At 43.3% G+C, this 24,153-nt stretch overlaps 1 protein-coding gene across 1 annotated transcript in view; it reads right to left on the bottom strand.

Moving 5' to 3' along the window:
• The window catches only part of Egf (epidermal growth factor), a 72,891-nt gene that overhangs the window by 29,465 nt on the left and 19,273 nt on the right, over window positions 1-24,153 (bottom strand). The window contains exons 6-12 of the mRNA XM_055628286.1: window positions 14,180-14,305; window positions 12,531-12,653; window positions 8,978-9,100; window positions 7,958-8,083; window positions 6,125-6,261; window positions 3,973-4,121; window positions 440-544 (exon numbers count right to left, since the gene is read on the bottom strand). Coding sequence (XP_055484261.1) covers window positions 440-544; window positions 3,973-4,121; window positions 6,125-6,261; window positions 7,958-8,083; window positions 8,978-9,100; window positions 12,531-12,653; window positions 14,180-14,305 — 889 coding nt within the window. The remainder of the gene's footprint in view (window positions 1-439; window positions 545-3,972; window positions 4,122-6,124; window positions 6,262-7,957; window positions 8,084-8,977; window positions 9,101-12,530; window positions 12,654-14,179; window positions 14,306-24,153) is intronic.

The following is a 24,153-nucleotide window of genomic DNA, read 5'->3' on the forward strand; positions in this document are numbered from 1 at the left end:
GTATATGAGTGTTTTGCTTGCCTGCATATCTATATATAACATTTCATGTCTAGGACCTGTGGAGGCAAGAGAGATTATTGGATCCCTTGGAACTGGAGTTACAGAGGGTTGTGAGTGGCTGTGTGGGTGTTAGGATCCAAACCTAGCAGTCAGTGCTCTTAACCACTGAGCCATCTTTCTAGCCCTCCAACATAAGATTTTTAAGGAAAGTAGATTCATGGGCTTAAGTGTAATTGGCTAATGATAACCAAGAGATGAGGACAGATGTAAGTTGTTAGTCATACTGGTTCTGAAGATCTGAACAAAATTCACAGATTTTCTTGGCTTCTGGCTGCACTGACCACCTGAAGTCTTAGCACGAATTCTGGCCCTGAGCATCTCAGACATGAACAGCTGCATAAGCTCAGCTTAATGGTACCTTCTTTTCATAAATATCTACCTGGCCTGTGGATGAACAGCTATTCCCCGTGGCTTCCAGATTCTCTCATTGATGATTACGTGATGGTGCTTCCCACTCAAATCACTTCCTCCAATGAGAGATTTCCTAGAAAGTATATATAGGTAGGGAGGTGTTACATCATTGTTTTCAAATAAAACTATTCCTTTTCTCATTCTCCCTCTCTCTTTCTCTCTCTCTCACACACACACACACACACACACACACACACAACTCATCAAGTTAGCACAAGCAAGCTTACACACACACACACACACACACACACACACACACACACACAAATACTTATTGATTTAAAATACAGCTAGGCAGTGGTGGCACACGCCTTTAATCCCAGCACTTGGGAGACAGAGGCAGGCAGATCTCTGAGTTCAAGGCCAGTCTGGTCTACAGGTGAACTCTAGAATAGCCAGGGAGACACAGAGAAACCATATCTTGAAAAACCAAAACTAACCAAATAACCAACCCCCCCCCCAAAAAAAAAAGTTAACTACTAGCACCCCATATTGATCCCAGGCACAGGACAAAGTAAAGGGGGACCGTCAGCAGCCTGGCAGAGACAAAGCCAACATGCAAATATTTAGTCTTTTTCTCTTCACAACCTTCCATCTCCTGCTGGAACTCATGGAAGCCAGAGACTAGGAGGCCAGAATAGTGGGTCACGGGTCATGGGGAAGAAGGCACAAGCCAGCATGGGACAGCAGGGGAGATTTACGTAGTAGGGCTTCAATTTTCTTCTACATTGTTTTAGAGCAGATGGAGTGGAGCTGTCAGCCCTTATCATCACTTCACTTCCCGTGGTTTCAGTTCCTTTGTAGCCATTCTACTCCTCTCTTGTAGGAGGGCAGGGATCCTGAAGCATGTGACCAGAGGTAATAAAACCACCCTCTCTGATCTCACTGTTACATCACTAATACATTTCAACTGCTTGGAGCAGGAGTTAGGCAAAGAGAATTGAGCTCCCTAAGGTGCTGCTCAGTTTACTCCAAAAGCAAGGCTGAGCCCCCAGGGCTGGTGATAAGGAATCAAAGACCCAGGGACAACTTGTATGTGTTGTGCTCCTCTACACAGAGTCCCCCAAAGGACAAACGCACATGTATCTTTACCTTTATGGTTCAACTAACTTTAGGAGTCAGGATTCCTTAATATTAATAATTGCACAGAATTATCAGTGTGTCATGCTCATATGAATGTCTTTTTCTCAACCAATAAAGTTATCCCCTTTGGTTCTTCATTGACTTAGAGTTACCATGAAATCTAATACCTAGGATTAAAGTCTCAGTTCTTTAAATCAAATTTCTAGCTGATATCAAGGTTGTTTTTTTTTTTTTTTTTTAAGTACAAACCCCTCATTTTCAAACAAATTAAAGGTTTTGTTTAAGCAGCTGTCTTTAGAGGGAAGAGAGCTTAAGAAGGGTTTGTTCTTGCTGAAGCCAATGGGCTGGGGAGTCTTAGGTCTGGTTCTGTGGGCTCCAGCTGTGCCCTGCCCATCTACCTCCTGAAGGCACTGCCTGGGCAGTGGGTACTAATCATGCACTGGTAAAATTAGAGGTGCTTCCTGAATGCGGGGAAGTGAGAACAGCGTCATCTCAGAGAAGCAGAGAGCTGTTGACATCTCAGTGCTGAGAACCGTTTACGCTCCTGGAAACAACTACATACTAGCTCTGTTATTACCCCCCCCCCCAGCTGACACGGAGAACATCCTTTTAAGTTGGCTCCACACGAAGAAGGTTGTTATTACGATGGTTATAGCTGTTTTGGCAGGAGCCGTTTTAAATCTGTTGTGTGACTCTGGGTCTCACCCATTCTGATGCTGAGTGAAGATTCTGTGGTACTGGGGTTTGAACCCAAGCCTTCACAGGTCCTATCTCAAGAAGCACCCCAAGCTCAGCTCATTTCTGTGATGATGTAGGGAATCCAGAAATGGCTAAACTTGAGTTCACTGCTTAACCCTGGGAAAGCTGTTTTAGCACTTTGATTATAAATCCTCTTGATCTTTAGAGATTTGAAAGCATAACTATTTGGGACTTAATAGTGTCCTGGATGGAACCCCCTCAGCACAGTATCTGACATACTACAATTATTTAATAGATACAAGAAGGAAGGCAAAGGCTAAGTAGGCAACTGGGTGAAAGGCCATGCTCCACCTGGGCACAGAGATAGCATTTCATCAGTGACCTCACACTGTATTGCACATCTGGCTCTCTATGAAGAGCCTGTTTGTGTCCTATATCCAGAGACTTTCTGTACACACAATAGCTGAGCCTGAGCACACAAGGCTGGTCCCTGGGACTCCGCTCTCTGAGTTGTAACTGCTGTCTTCCCAGATGTGAAACCTCAATCTTCTTTTCCTTTTACATGGCTGTATAGGTTCCAGATGCTCAGAATGGCCAGCGTTCACTCCGTGCCCATCAGTTACTTGGAAGAAATACTCTAGAGCACGAGACATCTCTCATGTCATCTGGTTCATGCTTCTCTCCCAGAAGCAAGGGAGTGGGCTCTCTTTAGCTCCACGCAGGAGGCAGTCCCTTTCCTCCTCTGTCCCTCTCTTATCCAGCCCTGTCTGCTCTCAGGTTCACACAGGCCACAGGCCACAGGCCACAGGCCACAGGGACAGAGGGAGCCTCGAGGATAGAAACAGCCCAGCTCTGCTTCTTTTGTCTCCCACAGTGGAAAGGAGCCTCCCCTACCCAACCTCAGAAAACATCTTCTCATCTCCAAGGAGGCGTCCACTCTCCTTCAAGCCTGTTTAGCAGGAACCAGCGCAAGAATTTTAGTGCAAGACTTGCCACTCACATGCTGTGTAAACAACCCAGAAACACCTTCAGCCTCTCTGAGTCTGACGTCCTCCACCAGGAAATACCCTGTGTATTCTATACACCATGACCATGGTGACCCTTATAAAGAAAAGCATTTCAGTGGGGCTGGCTTACAGCTCAGAGGTTTATTCCGTTGTCATCATGGCACGCTTTCCACCGATGAGGTGAAAGGGTTGGGCCTGCTGGTCTCTTCGGCAGTTTGTACCTTTCTTTCATTTGGCAGCTGTTTATGCATGGCCTGATACTTTCATTACCTCATTCGCACCAAGCATTTATACTCATTTTTTTTTTAAATGGGGAAATATGACTATTCTTCTCAGCTAAACTTAGAGCTATCCACAAAGATAGCTCCCGGCTCCTTTTCTATTGTGTCTTCTGGAAGCTACCTAGGTGAGAGCCTTATGCACAGCAAATGCTTCCCAATGGCGCTCAGTCAGGTTTCAGGAAGCACTGGTGACAATGATCTGAACTGCAAGAGCATGTGTCTTGGCCTTGAAATCTTCCCATCCCTGTGGACCCTGTCTTGTTTGGTAGTGAGGAAGGGAGCGGAGTATGGACAGCAATGGAGCCTTCTCTCATCCTCAACCAAGTGGCCAGCCATATTTTTCTATGTTCAAATCAGAAGGAAAAACCAGGAGCATCACCTATTTCCTCATCCCCATCTCCCCTGACGTAAAACCAAAGCAAGAAACATACCCACTGTCTGTCCAGTAGACTCTCCGGCCTATCCAGTCCACAGCAAGCCCTTCTGGTGTATCCACTCCTTCCGTGATAAGTCTTTCTCGCTGGGAGCCATCCATATTCGCTCGCTCTATCCACTTCAGGGCTGTGTGTGCAAAATATATCTGCAAAAGGGAACCGGCATCTCTGAGTTATTTTCTAAATATTGAAGTAGAATATACATAAAGGATTAACAGGTCTTCAGGTCATGCAATGGAATTATTATCAGAGACAGACAAACATATCTATAATAAGCCCCAGATATATCTATAGTAAGTCCCAGCCCTGCTACTCCTGAATATGGGTAACCTTAAGCAACTTAATCTCTGTGTGGTGGTTTGAATAAGAATGGCCCCCATAGACTCATAGATCAGAATGTTTGGTCACCAGGAAGGCACTATTAGGAGGTGTGACCTTGTTGGAGTAGGTGTGACCTTGTTGGAGGAAGTGTGTCATTGGAAGTGGGCTTGGAGGTTTCAGATGTTCAAGCCAGGCCCAGTGTCTCTCTCTTCTTGCTGATCCAGATGTAGAACTCTGAACTACCCCTCCATGTCTGCCTGCATGCTGCCCTGTTTTCTGCCATAATGACAATGGAATAAACCTCTGAGCTGAAAGCCAGCCCCAATGAAATGTTTTCCTTTATAAGAGTTGCCATGGTCATGGTGTTTAGGATACATGGTGTATAGAAACAGAAATATTCACAACAATAGAAACCATAAGATACTCTGTCTCTCTCCCTCCCTCTCTCTGACTTTGTCTCCCTCTGTCTCTCTTCTGTCTCTCTGTCTGTCTGTCTGTCTCTCTCTCTCTCTCTCTCATACACATCCTTAGCTCCTGCACTGTTAACTTAGTTTTCTTTGACTACTGGTCAGTGACACAGCATTTGTACTTAACCCCTAGTAGCTTCTTCCGTTGGACAGAAAGCAGTGATTTGTAACTGAATGAGGGGAACAAGCTGGCCTGTACCTTCATTGGTTCCCTAGCACTCCACCTCAGGTCAATTCAGAAAACACAGATGCTCCGTCAATTTTACCACTTGCTTGCTTTACCTGCCTCAGCTGAGTCATAATGCCTCAATTTTCCAGACTCCAGAAATGAGCCCATTAGATCAGGTATTTGCTAAAGTTCGTATCATCTCGAGTCCTCCATCTTGCCCAGCTCTGCAGATGAACGATGCTTTCTAGGAGCATGCACGCTAAGAGACCGACTATACTGCTTCCAAAGAAGTGTAACTATAAGCAGCTGAATCTCTCATACAAATCACCTGGGGATCTTGTTAAAATGCAGGTTCTAAGCCTAAGTGACGGTTCATGCCTTTAGTCCCAGCACTCAAGGAGGCAGAGGCAGGCAGGTCACTGTGAATTCAAGGCCAGCCTAGTCTACAAAGCGAGTCCAGGACAGCTAAGGCTACACAGAGAAACCCTGTCTCAACAAACAAACAAATAAACAAAACCAAAACAAACAAATAAACCAAAGAGGTTCTAGATCAGTGGTTGGTATGGAGCCTAGAATTCTATAGTTCTAATGAGCTCCCGATGGGCCAAAGACCACAGTTTGAGTAGTAGAAAATAAGAATGCTAATCAGAGAATGGCAAACAGTCATCCCACTTAAACTTCGTTCTCACTTATGTTAATACTGCTTTGTGTTAGGCTGCTATTTTCACGTAAGCCATAAAGCTTGCTTCCTGATTTTCATACTTAAGAAATCATTAAGTTCCGCTCCCCTCTCCCACCGACACACATTAAATGCCAAACTAACTCAGACCTCTCATGCCCCAACCCCAACCCACTACCTCTCCTAGCAACTGATCAGCAAACTTACTGATGGGACACATTCTACAGGCAAAGCATCGTGCTGGTCTCCCACCTGCACCTCCAGAGAGGAAACAGAAACGAGGAAGCTGCACAGTGTCCCCAGGAGGACAGCTAAAAAGGAGCAGGAGACGGTTATCACAGTACAAGAGTGCTTAAGGTTCCTCAAACGCACATATGTGACTTCTTCTGGCTCTAATTTTTGTGAGTACGGCAGAGCATTTTCAAGCAGCCCGGATCGTCAGTGGAGCTAAAACCCTCCAGTCATTTTACGGAATTTTCATAATCTGTTTACATAGGAAAAAAAAAAGTGTACCTTGCTTTCCACAGGATCATAGTCCAGGGCAAAAACCATGCCTATCTGCTGGCTGAGCAGAGTACTGTAGTCTGTTCCATCAAAGTGCATGTGGCGGATGTCCTGAGAATTTGCAAACAGTAAAAATGGCTGTGGTCCTGTTAACAAAAATTTCAAATATGGCTGAATTTAATATGCTTTAAGACCCACTGACAGTTTTGACTCTTGCTTTTCACTGCACCTTCTTTTTCCTTTCTTTCTTTTTTTTTTTTTTAATTCATTTTACATCCTGGTTGTAGCTCCCTCCCTCCCGGTTTCCCCTATCCCTCCTCCCCTACTCTGAGGAGTAGGGGAGCCCCATCCCCTCCCCAGCATATCAAATTGCATCATCAGGACTGTCTTCCCCAGTGGCCTGGCTAGATAGCTCCACCAGAGGAAAGTGATCGAAAAGCAGGCAACAGAATCCTTGTCAGAGTCAGTTCTCCCCTCCCCCCTTACTTATATGAGGACTGAGCTCCCCACTGGCTACATCTGTGTAGGGGCCTAGGTCCAGTACATGTATGGTCCTTGGTGGTTGCTTCAGTCTCAAGCGGCCCCGTGGACCCTGGTTAGTTGGCTTAGTTGGTCTTCTTGTGGAGCTCCTGTCCCATCTGGGTCCTTTTATTCTTCTCCCCAACTCTTCCACAAGGCTCCCTATGTTCCACCCAGTATTTGGTTGTGCATCTGTTTTCATCAGCCGCTGGGTGGAGCCTCTCAGAGGACAGCTATGCTAGGTTCCCGTTGGTAAACACAGCAGAGTATCCTTAATCGTGTCAGGGGTTGGGTGTCTCCCATGGGGTGAGTCTCAGGTTGGTTGGCCATTCCCTCAATCTCCTCTCTAGTTTGGTCCCTGCCCATCATGCAGGCAGGGTAAATTTTATTGCACCATCTTCTTTAATTCCTGCAATACTAGTCTGCTCAGTTTCCCACCAGCATGATGTAGGCAAAGGCAGGTTGGAAGGATTTCTTCTTGTGAAGAATCACTACAAGATTTCATCCCTCAGTCCTTATTTATAGAAAGGGCAACAATAAATAACCCGATCTATAAACAAATGACTATAACTTCCTTCACGTTGAATTCAATTCATTTTCCCTGGCTGGGTGCTCTTTAGAAAGTGGATCATAATTCTTTGAACTTATAAGGTCCCCCCAATCATTCTTCAGATTTATTATATTTTATTACCAAGACCTTGTAGAGCTAAGAGTACCGGGGTCAGAATCAGGCAAGCTTTGCAGAATCAGAATTACAGTATCTCAGATTATCAGCATAATCAGCCCTCAACAGACAAAACCAATTTGGCATAAATCTAAGGATGGCATAATTCCGAGGATGGTGAAAGACACACACACAAAACTGCAAGATCAGCAGATGAAAAGAAACAGCTGAAGCATAAAACTTCACATTAAAGTTGAAGGAAAAAGACAGAACTTGTCAAAGTGTTATGATTATTACATTTACCAGGGAGATCAAAATCAAATCAATGAATAAATATGTTTTAAACTTGGCTTAACTATAAAGCCCTTTAAGATCATTCCCGTAATGGCCTCCTCATCTATTAAAGATACCAGACCCTACTTTAAGTGGCTAGATGCCCACTTAACTACAAAATAGTCTTCAAAAACATTATTTGTGTTGCAGCCACTTTCATTATTCATAGTAACAGGTTCTAATTCCCACTTCTAACATTTGTTTTACAAATCATATTTTCTACCAGGAACCTGAAAGCAAATTAACTTTTCATACTTCTAACATAATGCTATTTTTAATGTAATCCTCTTTTCAAGGAGAGACTTTCCAACAGTCATGGCACTAACCTGAAGCTGCACAGCTTTTCCGGTCCAGTTGTAGGTCGTACCCAGGAAGACAACCACATTCCCAGGACACTGGGCTGAGAGGAAGGCAGATCTGGCTGCATCCACCATTATCAGGTGATGAACAGCCTGCAAAAACCAGCCCGTGGGCATTGGTGTTGAGTCACACAAAATAAAACGATTTTTCATGAAGTACTCTGATGAACCAACCCTATTTCCTTTTAGATCCATCTTCTTACTCATTCATACTGCTACCATCAAGTTTAGTTTTAGAGTGAGAAAAATGTCACAGTTGCCACTTCTCCAATACCCAGCATTTTGATGTTAACCCTTCACACTCCATTGGCCTATCCCTGAGTTCCACCACTGAATTCAGGAACGTAGGCACTGACGGCCATCTGGACAAAGAAAGCATTTTGATTTTGTCCTAACTCTTCCTGCTGAGTAACACAATTTTCTATCTCACACATTTTTGGCCTCTTGCCTTTTGCCTTTTAGGTAGGTAGTTTGTTTTTTTTCCCCCAACAATCTTGACTTATTTAATTTCAATTATAGATTTGGGTAATACTAAATTCTACCAAATGCATGTTTTCTTTTTCTTTTTTTTTTTTTTTTGTATATTTTATTTAAACAATCAAAACCTACTGAAAGCTCTCCTGCTAACCTTGAGTTCCATCAAGGTTTCTATGTGCTTAAGTCTCTAGGAAGAGCAAAGAATAGGGTCATTAGCTGCCTCCTCTGTGCTGAGTACTCTGCACCCATCTGGCAGCAATAGGGTCACAAGAGCGACTTACACTATACTGCTAGGAACTGGCAATGCTAGCCGGATGTCAAAGGACATTCTAGAAACCACGCCACTCTCCTGTCTCAAAAACCTCGCCAATGTACATAGTAATCTGTTGCCTAAGTATCTATCAATATGTGATATTTGGAAGATCTGGTCTGCTTTGGCAATAAGGTTAAAATTTCAGTGTCTCTTAGAAGGGTCATATTGTCAAGTCAACAAAAGGCAAACAAGCTCACCACTACATGTTTTCCCATCCGTCTTAAGCACTGAACCTTCCGGACAGATACACAGGGGACCATCCGACGTCAGAACACAGCCATGGCCGCATTCCGATGCGTTGCTCGGACAGGAAACAAGTTCTAATTAAGGAAGAAAAAAGTAAAATTAGTATGAAATTGGGTTGTGAAATTCTGTTATACTCAATTGTGACTCTAAAAGGAGGAAGTTGAATTTTAAAAAATCTAACATTTATTCGATGCCACAGTATTGAAAAATATTAAAACAAGGACAAAATATCAATATAGAAAAGAGAAAAGAGCTAGGATTTTGTGAAACTATCTTCAATCTCCTATGAGCTTCTCCAATTTTACATAAAAAGTTTAAAATTGTTAGTCATCAGAATTCCAGAATGTTTTACGTGGAATTTTACCAAGTGATTCTCAAGTTCACCTGAAGTTTACACACGTTAGAAACAGTAAAGGTATCTGTGTGATTATATGTACAAAGAGACGCAAAAGGCTCTTAACAAATACCAAAGTGTGTCTCAAGTGCATAGGAATACGCCATGTATGTGTGCTAACATGCAACTTACACAGGAAAAAGACAGACGACGCTAGGACAAGAGAGAAAGCTCAGATTAGAAAAGACTGCAACTGGGAATAATGTCACACACCTGTAATCCCAGCCACAGGAAGCTGAGATGGGAGAACCCCAAGATGAGGGCCAATCTACTATCTTAATGAGAGTGTGTCAAAACAAACCCAATAAAATACAACCTTCAAGCACACAAAAGCTTGTGCCATGGAAGGTGTCAGTTAAAATGGGTGTGCACATCAAAGTCCAATAGCAACACAGAAACAACTGCAGAGTGGTTTAAGCAAACCCTGCTCTGCATGAAAATTAACTCCAGTAAATTCAAATGCAAATTTAAAATATCTATCATAAAAGTTCTGGAAGCTTTGAGAATGAATTAGAACTGTATGTGTTATTGCTGGCATTGGATGGGGCCTGTAGTCAACCCATTTACCCAGTCTTTTAGGATATTCACTAATAGGGCAGAATCAAGTCTCATATGTGCAACAGTGATAGGTAATTTCCAAACAGGATGTTGTTTATCATCCATCAATTTCGATGAATTTGGTTTCATAAACCCAGATGATATGCAGACAGAACTATTCTCCATCATCTATGAAACAGGACTACATGATAGACATGATTTCAGACATGCTTTTGTACATTAGTCATGCTAACAGAGTCCAATACAGACCAGGACTAGAAGACATCGGAATATGAAATCCTAAGTTTGTTCTGGGATAGCCCTGGGAATTCACAATGTTTTTTTTCCCCTCTCTTTTCAGTAAGTACACTCTAATATAGATGCCCTCCAAACCTAGAAATGACTAATTCACTAGCAAATCATGTCCTCTAATACAAATTTCCACTTATTTTGCCTTATACTGTAAACATCATGTGTTGGGAAAGCAAATAGTTAATGAGAGAAAGTTCTCTTTATAAAAGATTTCTAATTATTAATTAAAAAGAAATGACAAGACGAGAATATTACTTCAAAACTCTTGATGAAATAATAGATCTAGGAAATATTTATTAAAATGTGACTGGTGGGCTCTATAGGAGATGAAGGAACACTGACTAATCTCAAGATACAATGAAACATCAGGGCATTATATATATCTTGGTGGAAGTCCAAATATATTTATAATGTATTCTGGCCAAGAAATGTCAATGCCGAATCTAATCTGGTCTATAAATATAATTACAAGTTTGAAGAACATTGTGGGGACATTTCAAAAGTATAATTAACAAAAACCACAAAGGAAGAAGCTCTGTAAATAAAAATAGTTAATTTAAAGAATTCTATACCAGAGATAATAAGAAGAATCTGAAAGAGACAGCTACATCAAGCCAACAAATGTTATGCAAACAAATCAATTCTGTAGAGGACTTTTAAAAGACAATTTAAACTAGCACCCTCTACAGCACAAGCTTATGGGTACTTGAAGGTTTTATTTTTATTAGTTTGTTATACAATTGCATAATAGAAAAGCTGTTATTTGATGCTATTAAGAATTATTGTCCTCTCCAGATCTTACTGTTTCCCACTTCTTTCCTAAGATTCCCTGCACTTTGCCCAAAGGTTGCCCATAAGTCTCAGCATTTGCACTGATAGTCTGTAGGGCAGAGCCTTTCAGAGGTCCTTTGTGTCAGGCTCCTGACTTGTTCCCTCTTTTCTCCTTCTTCTGATGTCCATCCTCTTTGCCTTTCTGGATAGGAATTGAGCATTTTAGCATGAGACCCTCCCTTTTGATTAGTTTCTTTAGATGTACATATTTGAGTAGGTTTATCCTATATTATATGTCTATATAAGTGAGTATATACCGTGTGCATCTTTCTGCTTCTGGGATAGCTCACTCAGGATGATCTTTTCCAGATCCCACCATTTACCTGCGAATTTCATGATTTCCTTGTTTTTTATTGCTGAGTAATATTCCATTGTGTAGATGTACCACAATTTCTGTATCCATTCCTCAAGGAGAGCAACAGAACCAAAAATTCTGAGCACAGCGGTCTTTCCTGAGACTGATACTCCAACCAAGGACTATGCATGGATATAACCAAAGACCCCTGCACAGATGTAGCCCATGGCAGCTCAGTATCTAAGTGGATTCCATTGTAATAGGAACAGGGACTGTCTCTGACATGAACTGATTGGCCTGCTCTTTAACTACCTCCCCCTGAGGGGGAAGCAGCATTACCAGGCCACAGAGGAAGACAATGCAGCCACTCCTGATGAGACCTAATTGACCAGGATCAGAAGGAAGGGGAGGAAGACCTCCCCTATCAGTGGACTTGGGGAGGGGCATGCATGCAGAGGGTGAAGGAAGGGAAGGATTGGGACGGGAGAAGGGAGGGAACCACAGGGGGGATACAAAGTGAATAAAATGTAATTAATAAAGAATTTTTTTAAAAAGGGAAACAAAACAAAGCAAAAAAAAGGAATTATTGTCAAATTTTAAGGATGTAACAGTAGTATTGTGATTGTATCTAAAAACTGACATATATTACACAAGGGGATTAGAGTTAATTTTTACATGTAATAACACATCATGACTACTTATTATCTGCCCCTCTTTTAGTGATATTAGATAATCTAGGTTAAGATAGAAATATGTGTTTGCTTATTTATATAGTTTTATTTCCCTTGCCGTAAAGTTTTTTTTTTTCTTTTCTTTTTAATAGGCCTGTAATTGAGCTTAGTTATACATGTGGTGGTTGGCTTTTAAGACAAAGTCCTTCTATGTACCCCAGGCTGGCCTTGAACTTGTGGTTCTCCTACCTCAGCCTTCAGAGTGCTGAGATGACAAATCTGTACCACAATGCGCAGCTTCAGCTAGCCATGTTTTATAAGGCAAAATGAAATACTTCCCCCCCCCCCCCCCCCAGTGATTTTGATGCACACTGCTCATCGAAGACCACCCACTTCGATCACAAACAGCTTAGGGACATAATTGAAAATAAAATAAAATGCAATAACGACTTGTCACAGCTTACCATGGCATCTTTTCCCGTCAGGAAGCAGAACAAATCCTGCAGGACATGTGCAGTAATAGGATCCGGGGGTGTTTTCACACCCAAGAGTACAGCCATGGTTCTGAAAGGCACACTCGTTCACATCTGCACAATGACAACAGCAACCCACAGTCAGATGTTATCCCTAATTAGCACAAAGAAGGGCACCTCACGCCGGCTTCTCCTGCAGTGCATCATGGGAAGGTTGCTTCTCCAGTGCTCAGAGAGGGCGACATGAATCAGCTCTGTGCCCGCGAAAGTCACTCCTGTTGTGCTAGAGTTACTCAGCACTTTCTCAGGTTTTTCAGTCTGCAATTAACCTTTTATTAAAAGCTAGGGAGTGTGTGTGTGTGTGTGTGTGTGTGTGTGTGTGTGTGTGTGTGTGTGTGTGATTCTGAGGACTGAACTGAGGATCTTTTTGTGTGTTAAGCAAGCACTCTGTCACCAAGCTGCATGTTGCCTCCCTCCTCTTTGTTTGGAGAAAGAGATCCTATGCCTCCACAGCTGGCTTGAACTCACTATGAAGCCCAGGCTGGCCTTGAACTTCAATCCTGCCATAGCCTCCCTTGAAGCTGAGATCATAATATCTTAGCCAGTTTAGGCTATTTCCTGCTCTGCTTTTGGTCTTTCTCCAGACACTTCTCAACAGCTCTGCTGCGACTGGAGTGTCAGGCTTCAGCCCTCTGCTTCTGGGACAAAAGGCACAGCATCAGGTCACTGGGCACAAGCACATGACTCTAACAGGCATAGGCTGGATGTGCCTGAAGCCAAGTGATTCCACGGAATGTGTGCACCACTGCACCTTTTAGAAAACGAGTTATTTCTCTGGGGATTATTACATTGGACCAGGAATTTCCAAACAGGAGGAGACCTCGATAAGGGTGGATTCAGTCTCCAAGGTTCTCTCTAGATCTTGTTGAGTTAAAATGTTTAAGGAACACTCTGTGGGTAAGATGTGTGAGAAATACTCTCAAACTGGTGGTGGCTATAGAATTACTCCTAAAAATATATGAAATGTAAGAAAAGAAATTGCTCATCCTGATATTTTACACAAAGTAGAGAGAGAGAGAGAGAGAGAGATTTATTGCCTGCACTCAGAAAACTCTGGCTTAACGTTGAAGAGAAGAGCACCTGCTGCTCCTACAGAGGACCTGAGTTTGGTTCCCATTACTCACGTGGTGGCTCACATCCTTAACACCAGTTCCAGAGGATCCCAAGCCCTCTTCTAGCCTCCTCAGGCACCAGGCACGCATATGGTGTACATATACATGCAGGACCTCATAAACACAAAATAAAAATAATAAACCTTTAAAAAGAAAAAGAACATCCTGGCCTTTTATCAGCCCCGTCAGCAACTTTCTAGTGGGCTGCGTCCGGCAACAGAAGTCTATTAAAAGATCTGAGAATATAACGGAAATTAAAACAGAAGAAAAAGTTCTCTCCTGGAGAATCAAAGAAGGAAGGAAAGGAGGGATGGAGGGAAGGAGGAACAGATTGAAGTTGGTTTCCCATGGAGGTCCTGGACAGTCCCAGCCCCCACTAATACATGACACAAACAGGCTTGTGCGCTCCCTCTGCAGAGCGCCTTCCACCTGTCCGAAAGGATAGCTCCCGGTGCCTGCGCCCTTTACCTTCGCAGGACTTCCGGTCCCGGCTCAAGGTGTAGCCCTCGGCGCATGCGCACGCTTGGGACTTGGGGTCCCGCTCACACAGGCTGTGGCGACATTGTCCTCTCCTCTGTTTGCAAAGTTCCGAGTCTAAAACAGAAAATGGTTTATTTCAGAGCAAGTGGAGGTGCGTTTTTGTTTGTTTGTTTGTTTGTTTGTTTTTTTGACGGAGGGCCACGCTGGAACTGCCGGTTTCTGCGGGGCGGGGCGGGGAGGAGATAATTTCCTCGTGACGTCGGCAGCGGTGTCGCCCCTGGCGCAGCCCCGCGCCCGTCTGCCGGCGCCCAGGATCCCGCAGCCTGGTCTCAAGCCTCCTCTTTCGCCTGCTCGTGAGGTTCCTGCCGTCTCTCAGGGTCACGGCAGGGCGTCCTAATTAGCTGGAGCCGGCGTTTCTTGGTTTGCAAATGAGCTTACCTTATCAGCGCTTTCATCTTGCTTTGCGTTTGTATATGGGAACTACACATACTACACCTTTAAGAATTTAAAAGCCTCAGTGAGTTTTCTTGACTGAAATATGCTGCAGGTCTGATGCTTGGCTGGTTTTACGATTTAATTTCTTAAAGAAACGGGCTTCGTACTTCTTATATCCTGAGTATTTCGTTTTAGCGTCCCTTGTTGAACTGTCCCAGGGGAAACAGTGAAACGGACGCTCGGGGCAAATTAGCTAGAGTGAGGCCGAGTCAACTATTACTGAGTGGTAGTGTTACAGTTGTGGTTTTAGCCATAAATTGAGGCTTAGGTTAAATTCACTGCGACAAACAAGTGGCTAATGCGGTACTTTTACTTTTCAAACCCAAAGGTCAAGAATTAACGACAGTAACATGTAACTTTTCAAAAAGTTAACAAGAACTTGGTCCATTTTGCTCCCTCCTACATCTTGCCAATTTTAATCATAGGCCTTTTGTAAAGTGCTTTGGAAATACAGAGGTAAGCCTAAAGGTGAGAGCTGGCAGGAAAGAGGAAATGGCGTTATACAAAGCATCATGTAATAGCATCATAAAGATTGGTTGGCTTCCATCACTCCCCTTGTCAGGGTGAAAACAGCACAGCCTTATCCTGACAGGGAAACTGAACTGCATGGGGATTTGGCTGTGGCCACTCTCCCGGTTGCTCAGGTCAGATAAACATCTGGCGATGTGGGACATCATCATAGTTGCGTCTGTCCAGGACCTGGTGCGGATCTCACTCAGTCTAAGCCAGTGCATTTACATTCAACATCAGTGAGAACTATAGAAAGGGGAACCCCAGGAGTCCACACTTTACAGAATCCACAGTAATTCTGATGCCAGAGTATTCAAAACACACTTTTAGAAACTCTGGTCCAGTGTACTTACGGCACGTTAGTTTTAGGTGACTAACTTCTTTTAGTTAATCTGCCTTATTTAAAAAAAAAAAATCTAATTTATTTTTTCAAATGTCTTGACAGAATTAAACACACAGTCCTGACAACTCACAAGACAAATTCAACACTGTCTACTGGGTACGCTGAGTGGCACTGGATGGTCTTTTGGAGATCGACTCTAAATTTTTATTTCCTTTCTGTGGTTCTATGTCAGTTATGCACAGGCAACTGTTCACATTTCTGTACTTCATTTGTGCTATCAAAACTGCAAGCAGAATTAGGGGCTGGGGATGCAGTTCATTTGGTGGTGGTCATGAAGCCCAGGTTTAACCTCCAGCACAGCACACGCTGGGTGTGGGGGGGTACACCTGTAATCTCTGTGCTCAGAAGGTGGAGACAGGGGAGGAGTGGAAGGTCATCTTTAGCTATGAAGCAAGTTCGAAGCCAGTCTGGTCCTACAAGTCCTTGTCAAAAGAGAAGAGGAGGAGGAAAAGAAGGAGGAGGAGGAGAGAAATAACTGTTAAACAAAGTTAAACATAAAATGTCTCAAATAATAAAAGTGAACAAATAAAATTAGAAATATATAATTATTGGAAACAAGATAGAATCATTTCAATTAAAAAAATCAAAGCATAAAGCATGTTTGTTTTGTAACTTTACAAGTGAACACTACAACAACAATACAGAAGAGTCTGTATTGGCCTCTTAATGACACCAAAATGCCACCGCTTCCCTAAGATAGAAAAAAGGAGCTTATGCTTCCTACAAATAGGAAACATTTTTATAAACATTTTTCCACGTCCATCGTGGTAGTTAATTATAGGACCAAGAACCAGGAAAACCAAGCTCTGTGTCTGCCTTTTACGACAAATCACTATCTCTTTGATCTTCATTTCCAAATCCATGAAACAGAGGTATTGAAGTAGATATTCCCTGACAGCTCTCTCTCTCTCTTTTTTAATTTAATTTATTTTTGCAGTGCTAAGGGCCAGCCTTGGGCCTTTGTACACACTTGGCGAGTACTCTACCACTGAGCTACCTTCCCAGGTCTTTCTTCCCCCCTTCTCAAACAGGGTCTTGCTCTGTAGCCCAGCCTGACCTCAGTTGTCCAGTCCCCATACTCAGGCTCCTCAGCGCTAGGGTGAGTGCTACGAACCGAAACACCCAGCAATCCTTTCAGAAACTCTGGCTTAACGTTGAAGAGAAGAGCACCTGCTGCTCCTACAGAGGACCTGAGTTTGGTTCCCATTACTCACGTGGTGGCTCACATCCTTAACACCAGTTCCAGAGGATCCCAAGCCCTCTTCTAGCCTATATAGGGATTCTAAACAGAATTAACTGTTTATTGCAATTCCTCTAAATTTACACCTTAAAGACCTCAAACCTGATGACTGCTTAGTATAAGATAACAGAAAAATTAAACTGATTGATGAAGTAAACACTTGCTGGATTTTACTCTGGATCCCTTACTATCTATCTTAATTTTTGTTTCTATTCCATTATTCGTGGGAACTATCATCACCATCACTATAGTTATATAGATGTGTCATGGTTCCATACTTTTAATTGGTGAGCGTGTGGGAGCCAGTCATATACTTTTCTGATGTTAATTGTCTCAGTAGAGCCTAGAGTAGTGTCCTGAAGGTGGTCCTGGTACCCGCACCCTTTATGGTTTGCCCTTGAATTCCCAGTCAACATTACAGATCGAACTGACACCCTGACAGCTCTACTCTGCCCTCTGCTGGTGGCTTCAAACGACATTCACTATTAACATAAGCCACTCAATGCCGAGCACAGGTGGGAAAATGATCACTGTTCTGTGGCTACGCTGATTGCATGACCTGAATTCAGATGCTAAACACTTAAACGGTCATCTTGGGAAGCTGCCAAACACAGGATTGTCAGTTATATTTTTGTTTAATCTTCTTAATCGGCCCTTCTTTAGCTTCAAAATTGGCCAGAGCTAACACTCAAAATGCTGCGGCTGTCCTCAGATAACACCTCTTTGCAGAGCCCGGCAGAGGGCTTAACTGCCCTCACGGTCAATTAAAGCTCCTGACGGAGGAGTCTAATGCCCACAGCCCGCTGTGCCTACAGTAACCGCTAACTGGGCACACGGGCTGTCAGGAGCAGTCCTTCAGCTCAGTAAGTCACAGTTGTTCCTGGCCCAGTTCTAAGGCAGAGCCCGTGGGGTTGCCTAGCCTGCTCCTCCCCCCCCCCCCTGCTCTTTTCTATCTCAAATTCTGTGTAAAAGTCACCCCACCAACACAGTCTTTTTAGTCTTTTTTTGTTCAGGACATTTACCCTAATGATTATTTTTGTTTGTTTGTTGTTTGTTGTTGTTTTGAGACAGGGAACTGTCCTGGAACTCACTCTGTTTGGCCAGGTGGACCAGGCTGGCCTCAAACTCACATAGATCTGCCTACCTCTGCCTCCTGAGTGCTGAGATTAAAGGTGTGTGCCACCACTGCCCAAACCCTAATGATTCTTATAACTAAATATTTGGCATTCCTTAAATATATAGCACGTATCAAAAATTAAACTACCATTTTATAAAGTAAATTCTGATACTTAATTTTCAGAACAAACAATTGGAATATTTACAACAAATATTTTCTCTTTTCCATATCAAGAACTGGAATTTTGTGCTGGGCTCAGTGGCACACACCTATAATCCCAGCACTCTGGGAGGCAGAGGAAGGCAAATCTCTGTGAGTTTGAGGCCAGCCTGGTCTACAAAGTGAGTCCAGGACACCCATGGCTACCAGAGAACCCCTAGATGGGGGGGGGGGGGAATGGAATTTTGTCATGGATCAAATAAGCATGGAACTTTGACTCAACCTTCGAACTTCTGAATGCAGATTACACTTTTTGTCATGTATATATGGAGTGTGTGTATGTGTGTATACATACATACTTAAAATGCTACAGTATGTTTACATCTCTGTAAAACCTATGATTATATTTTTGATTGACTGGTTCATTGCCTTTCTTACTGGCCAGTTCTCATAAATAATTGCCTGAACCTCCTCAGAGATGTCCCAAAGTATCTAGTATAGATTTGTGTGGTGTGTGTGTGTGTGTGTGTGTGTGAATAAACACACAAAGAAAGAAGTACAAGAATTGCCATTTTGCGCTACTGAAATTTTAAAACAAACAAATTACCTGAACAGAGTTTGGCTACCTGCTACTTTTATCCTTCAGGATTCCTGTAAGAATTAGAACATAAACCAACCAATGGCTTTGAAGCAGTTGAAAAATAAGTGCTTTGGGTCTGGGGACATAGCAAGCTTTTGCCCGGTATGTCCCTGTGTTCAATCCCCAGAAGTGGGGGTTGGGGTGGGAGGAGCATTTTACTCTTATAATGCCCCTCCCTCTCTTATTTTATGTCCATTTCTGGCAAGCCTGGCCACCCCACAGAACGAAGGTGGGGAACACAGGTGTGCATGACTCTACACTCACTGTCGCCACCTCCATGTTACCTGTGTCCCCAGTAGCACAGTGGCTGCACAATCCAGTGGTCATTCTAAGCCCAGCCTGGGCCTTGCATTCCAGACCTCCAGTGTCAGCATCTCCTCAGGGAGAGGAACCTAGCATCATCTTTCCCATGCAGAAAAGCCTCAGATGAGCTCCTCTGTGGAAAGACCCTGCAATGTGCATATCAGAGGATAATAACAACCAATAGAAACATAACAGTCACTCAGACAGTTTGTAAAAGATGCTTTGAGTGATACTGGGTAACTCTTTATTCTGAATGTATATATGTCAGAGGAAAGAATCAAGCTTTGAGTTTACATTTTCTATAGTAGCTCCTCATAGCAATAAAATATTTGACATAAAGATTCCTCTCTGTATAAGACTGACTTCATTTTTAACTCTTAATTTAAAAAAAATGGCACTAATGAAATAGGCACAGATCAGTAGCTTCTAAAGCCATTGTGCAAAGGGCTGACGGGAAATTTTACAGATGATAGGCCAAGGGACAACTTCTGGTTAGCCAAAAACAGAATGGGAACTGTCCCCTGTGTGTCCATAAAATGGTACAATAGGAGGTGTGCGGTGCCACCTGCAGTCTCATTCGTATTCTGGGGAAAAAAAAAAAGTCGACTATTATCAGGCTTCTGGGACCAAAGTGACAATTCTGAGAACAACAGGGAAGACAAGCATGTTAAGTGACACCATAGTGACACGGTGTGGAACATTTAGAAAGTGAACAGTGCTCCAGGACAGATGAGCTGGCTTCTTGAACAAACACATGGCAAGAAAAAGCCACAGGTGAAAGAATAAACAGAGGCCCCACCAGCTGGCATGTGGGAACCAGCAAGAGATGAGCACTCACAGCAAACAAGGAGACATAAAAAGATAAAGAGCAATTTCAAGTATTTAAAAGGCATTTCAAATGGCAACCATTTGGCGACAGGGGAGACCTGTGTTGTGAAGCCAGCTTTGCTCAAGCCGGTGCTTCGCTTGCCCGGTGACACGGGTCTTTGCCACTATCTATGAATGATAGAACAATCCATTTTTTTTTTATTAAGAATTTCTGCAAAAAGTAGCTTACGGAGTTAAATACAGTGGTATTTTGTGTGTGAACTGATAGTAAAAATCTTTCATGAATATCCTTTTGAAACTCACTTTTAATCTTGAAACTGGAATCTACATGTAAGGAGACAGAAGAAAGCAAAAATATTAACAGCAATAGAATCAGAACTTTTACAAAAGAGAAGTTCACGTGAGATCTTACCGTTAATAGTGTGCACGCAGAAGTCCCCTGCTGGGTTAAGTGTAACGGTATAAGATCAGAGCAGCAGGGAGAGCAGGCTTCCAAACTTAACTGGACCAATACAAATGGAAGTTACAGTCTTTGTTTTGGGTCGGCTAGAAGAAAGGAGCCCCGAAAGGGGGTGGGGTATGAGAAGGATTTTCTGTGCATAAACTGCCCGAAGGGGGAGGCATTAACTCCACCGTCTCTTTAACCAACAGGAGGCATGGATAAATGGTGCTGTAACAGATAACAAGTTTTCCTAAAACAGTTCACAGAAATCTATGCCATGAAATGACCGATAGAGTGAGAGTCCAGTGTGGGGAGGTCAGTGCCAATCAGTCTGAGTTCAAATCCCAAGCCCACCACAGTGGAAAGCACTGCCATGTGTCTGAATTTAAATAGTACTCAAATCAAACCCTCGACCATAAAGTTGTCATGAAGTTAGATGACATAGTGTAGGGAAGGCCCCAACTAAAAAAGTCTGGGCAAACGCAGCTGCTCTTAGGCATGAAGGCGATGTGCTGAGATACCTATCTTGAAAACCTGTTCCTTCTAACTGAGGGAAGAGCATGCCAAGGGCAGGGGGTGAGGGAGACATTCACACTTGTTTTTCTGGTCCTTGTTAAATTCCTCTTGGCTTTGGAGGACAATGGAGAGCTGTATTCCCTGCCTCAGGTACTAAGAAAGTTTAGAGAGATTGACAAATGAGAGTTAGGCATGCTGGGTGCCATCAGACTGGGCAGCTTCTCTAAAAGCACATTCTCTGGAAATACATTCTCAGAACTCTGGGGCACAGCTACTAAGTTGGTCAGGAAAGGTGTTCTTGAAGTAAACAGTGTGGGAGCTGTTTCTCAGAGGATAAGAAGAGGGCCAAGGAAGGGGAGGGGAGTAAGAGAGAAGGGGAGAAGAAAGAAGAAGAAAAGAAGAAAGAGAAGAGAACAGGAGGAGAGAGAGGAGGAGGAGAGAGAAAGGATGGGGAGGGGAGGAGGCAGTGTTTGTGAGTGTACTGAGTAGCCTGGTAGAAAGGAAGCCGTCCTCAAGAAGAATGTCAAGTCTTTGAGGCTGGCCAGGGCAGGGAATGGATAACATCTCGATAGAAAATGAAGTCCAGATCCTTGTGAGATACAGAGCTGCGAAATGAACAGAGGAGGTGGGGTATCTACCTTCTGGGGGTGGGGCAGTGGGGAAGTGAGCTGTGGGAGGGGGCACAAGAAGCTTTGCTTCCAGGTGTGAGATTATTAGAATCTGGAGGTTGGGGCATCAAACAGGGAAGAAGGTTTCTAGTCTGGGAGATGGGTTCTGATGCCTTTCACTGAGCTAGGGAGACTGGAGAGGCAGGAGATAGCGAGGTGGTGGTCGAAGTTCACAGGTCAGATATTTTCTTTGGCGCAAAGAGCTCCAGGTGGGATGTGAAGGCAGAAGTGAAGGCCTTGATGAAGATGCTCTGCAATGGAATGCATGCGTGAACCCTGACCTTACAGGACTCACGGAGCAAGTGAGGAAAGCTCTCAGAAACTCTCCAGCCACATCATCAGAAGTGGTGGCTTTCCTTCTTCCTCCCAGGGTGAGAAGGCAGCAGCCGGAAGCTCCTGTAACTAAAGCTGGCCTATCTTAGCACAGGAACAAAGGGTGTGCACAGACCAGCACAGCAATCTCCCTGGCGGCATCTCTGCCCGGGTCCAACAGAGTCTTCACGGGATTCCTCCCTTTGTGATAGTATGTTTAAGTCCCACGTGTTTTGAATCAATCTGCCCCACCACTTTCCCCTACAAAACGTCTTTAAAACTTAAATTTTATCTAGAGCTCAAAATTGGGTCTGCATTAGAAAGGATAGATTTAAGTCATGGACGGCTACATAATAATTAAGTGGGGGAAAGGCTACAGGCTAAGTGGTCCTCAGAGAGCAGCAGTGCATCTAAGCACGTGTGACTTCCCACTGGAGGAAAGTCAGCCTGCTTAAACAACTTGTTGAACCTAGCATCTCAGAGTTACCTGACCTTGGAGGGACCTCTCCAGAGCACATGCACAAATAGCTGGTTAGATTCCACAGAACTAGAACCTTATAGTGCATCCATGATAAGAAACGGCTTAGCCATTTGACAAGAAGAAATAAGTTTGGGGTGCTCTTATTCGCATCAAGTACTTACATTTCCTACAAAAAAAATGTCAGCTAGGTCGCAGCCAGTGTCCCAAGTATCTCCATTGATATGGCTTCACAAGTAAATGCCTCCTAAACCGACATGGTGCCAACTACCTCCCAACGGAACTCCAGGTACAGGCAAATGTTGATATAATGTTTATTTTTTTTTTATTGTATACACCTTACACTTGTTCATTCAAATACTGATTTCTCCCCCACCCTACCCCCAACTCTTTGGTTTCAATCCAGATATTGCATTGTGATACTCATTCTAAGCATCCTGTCTCAACTCTTGTGTAAACAGGACAAAATAAAGCAACTAGACACAATGTTGAGCAGGGAGGAGCCAGAAGGCAGAGAGATGAGTGGGAGGAGAAGGGGCAAGAGGAGAGCTAGGAGAGCTAGGAGAACAGAGCTGGAGGAGAGATCTTAGAGGACGTGGAGCATGAACCAGACCTAAGATTTCACAAAAAGCAAGTATAATGTGGGAAATCTAAATGTTAGGAAACGGAGGGCTTGGAGGTTTAGGAGGGAGTAAATATTGCCCAGCATTGTGTTCTAGGTTAACTAAAAACCCAGTCTCTGTGTGGTGATTTGGTTATACAGCTGTTTAAGATTAACAGCAAGCTTTACTAGAAGATAAACTAATAGTAAATATTAATAACTTCATACAACAGGCAAACCTGAGGAAATTGACCCAGCAGTCTCTAACGAAGCATGCCTTAACAACTGAAAGGTATCTGGTACGCTGAGGACCTGATAAAAGGTACATGGTCATTTGTTCCTTAGGGGGAACAATGCCATATTTCAAATGTTTCACCTAACAAATAAGATCAAAGAGTGCACTGCCTCCCCCCACCCCAATCCCAGGTGAAGACTCCCTCTTCTCTAATGCATTAAAAACAATTTAAACCTAGTTAATGATGGCCAATGTAGCAATGCTCTTGAAATCTGAAGGTGCCTAGCACATGGAAGATCACATCTAGGTCAATGACTGGAGCCAATGCCCAGTGCCAGCTGAACACCACATACCAGTTTTTTCTGGTTTTGCATTGGCCTTGGCTTCCCAAGGTCAGTTGTCATGTGGTTTGAGGCTGCTCTTCCGTAAATCCTAGAGTTTTCTCCTGAAATTCATTCGTTCAACAGTCTTACTTGAACCCTTATCAAAGGAGCTGCCCAAGAGTGAGGGCTTCTGGAGAGAAACCCTGCTTATGGTGGAGAGAGCAGAATCTGAGGTATTGATCACCCCCCACCCGTATCTCATAAGCTAAGAACTGAGAAAACATGTGTAGTCACTAGCTAGCTATCTAGTTACGGAAAAGCCACTCCACGTCTTCAGTTGATGAACTTTGAAATACATACAGTTATCCCATCTGCCCTGTGCCACATTGCTGTTTGATGAACCAGTACGGTAACACACATGAAAGCACTCCGGAAGCCGCAGGATTCCGTGCAAACATGGAGGAAGTTGGTGATGCTGGCCAAGATCCATAACTTATTTAATAAATAAGAATAGTTAACTGAAACAACTAAGGCCAATGAGCACCTTCTCGAAGCAACGGTTCTGCTTTCACTGCCCATCACCTGTGCTCAGTGAGCTCTAGCTGAAGGCAGTGAGTTAGGTTTTCTACGGGAAGTATCTCTCAGTCATATATATATATATATATATATATATATATATATATATATATATA

This window comes from Psammomys obesus, unplaced genomic scaffold, assembly GCF_907164565.1.
Source record: "Psammomys obesus unplaced genomic scaffold, mPsaObe1.curated_primary_1811, whole genome shotgun sequence".
NCBI lineage: Eukaryota > Metazoa > Chordata > Mammalia > Rodentia > Muridae > Psammomys > Psammomys obesus.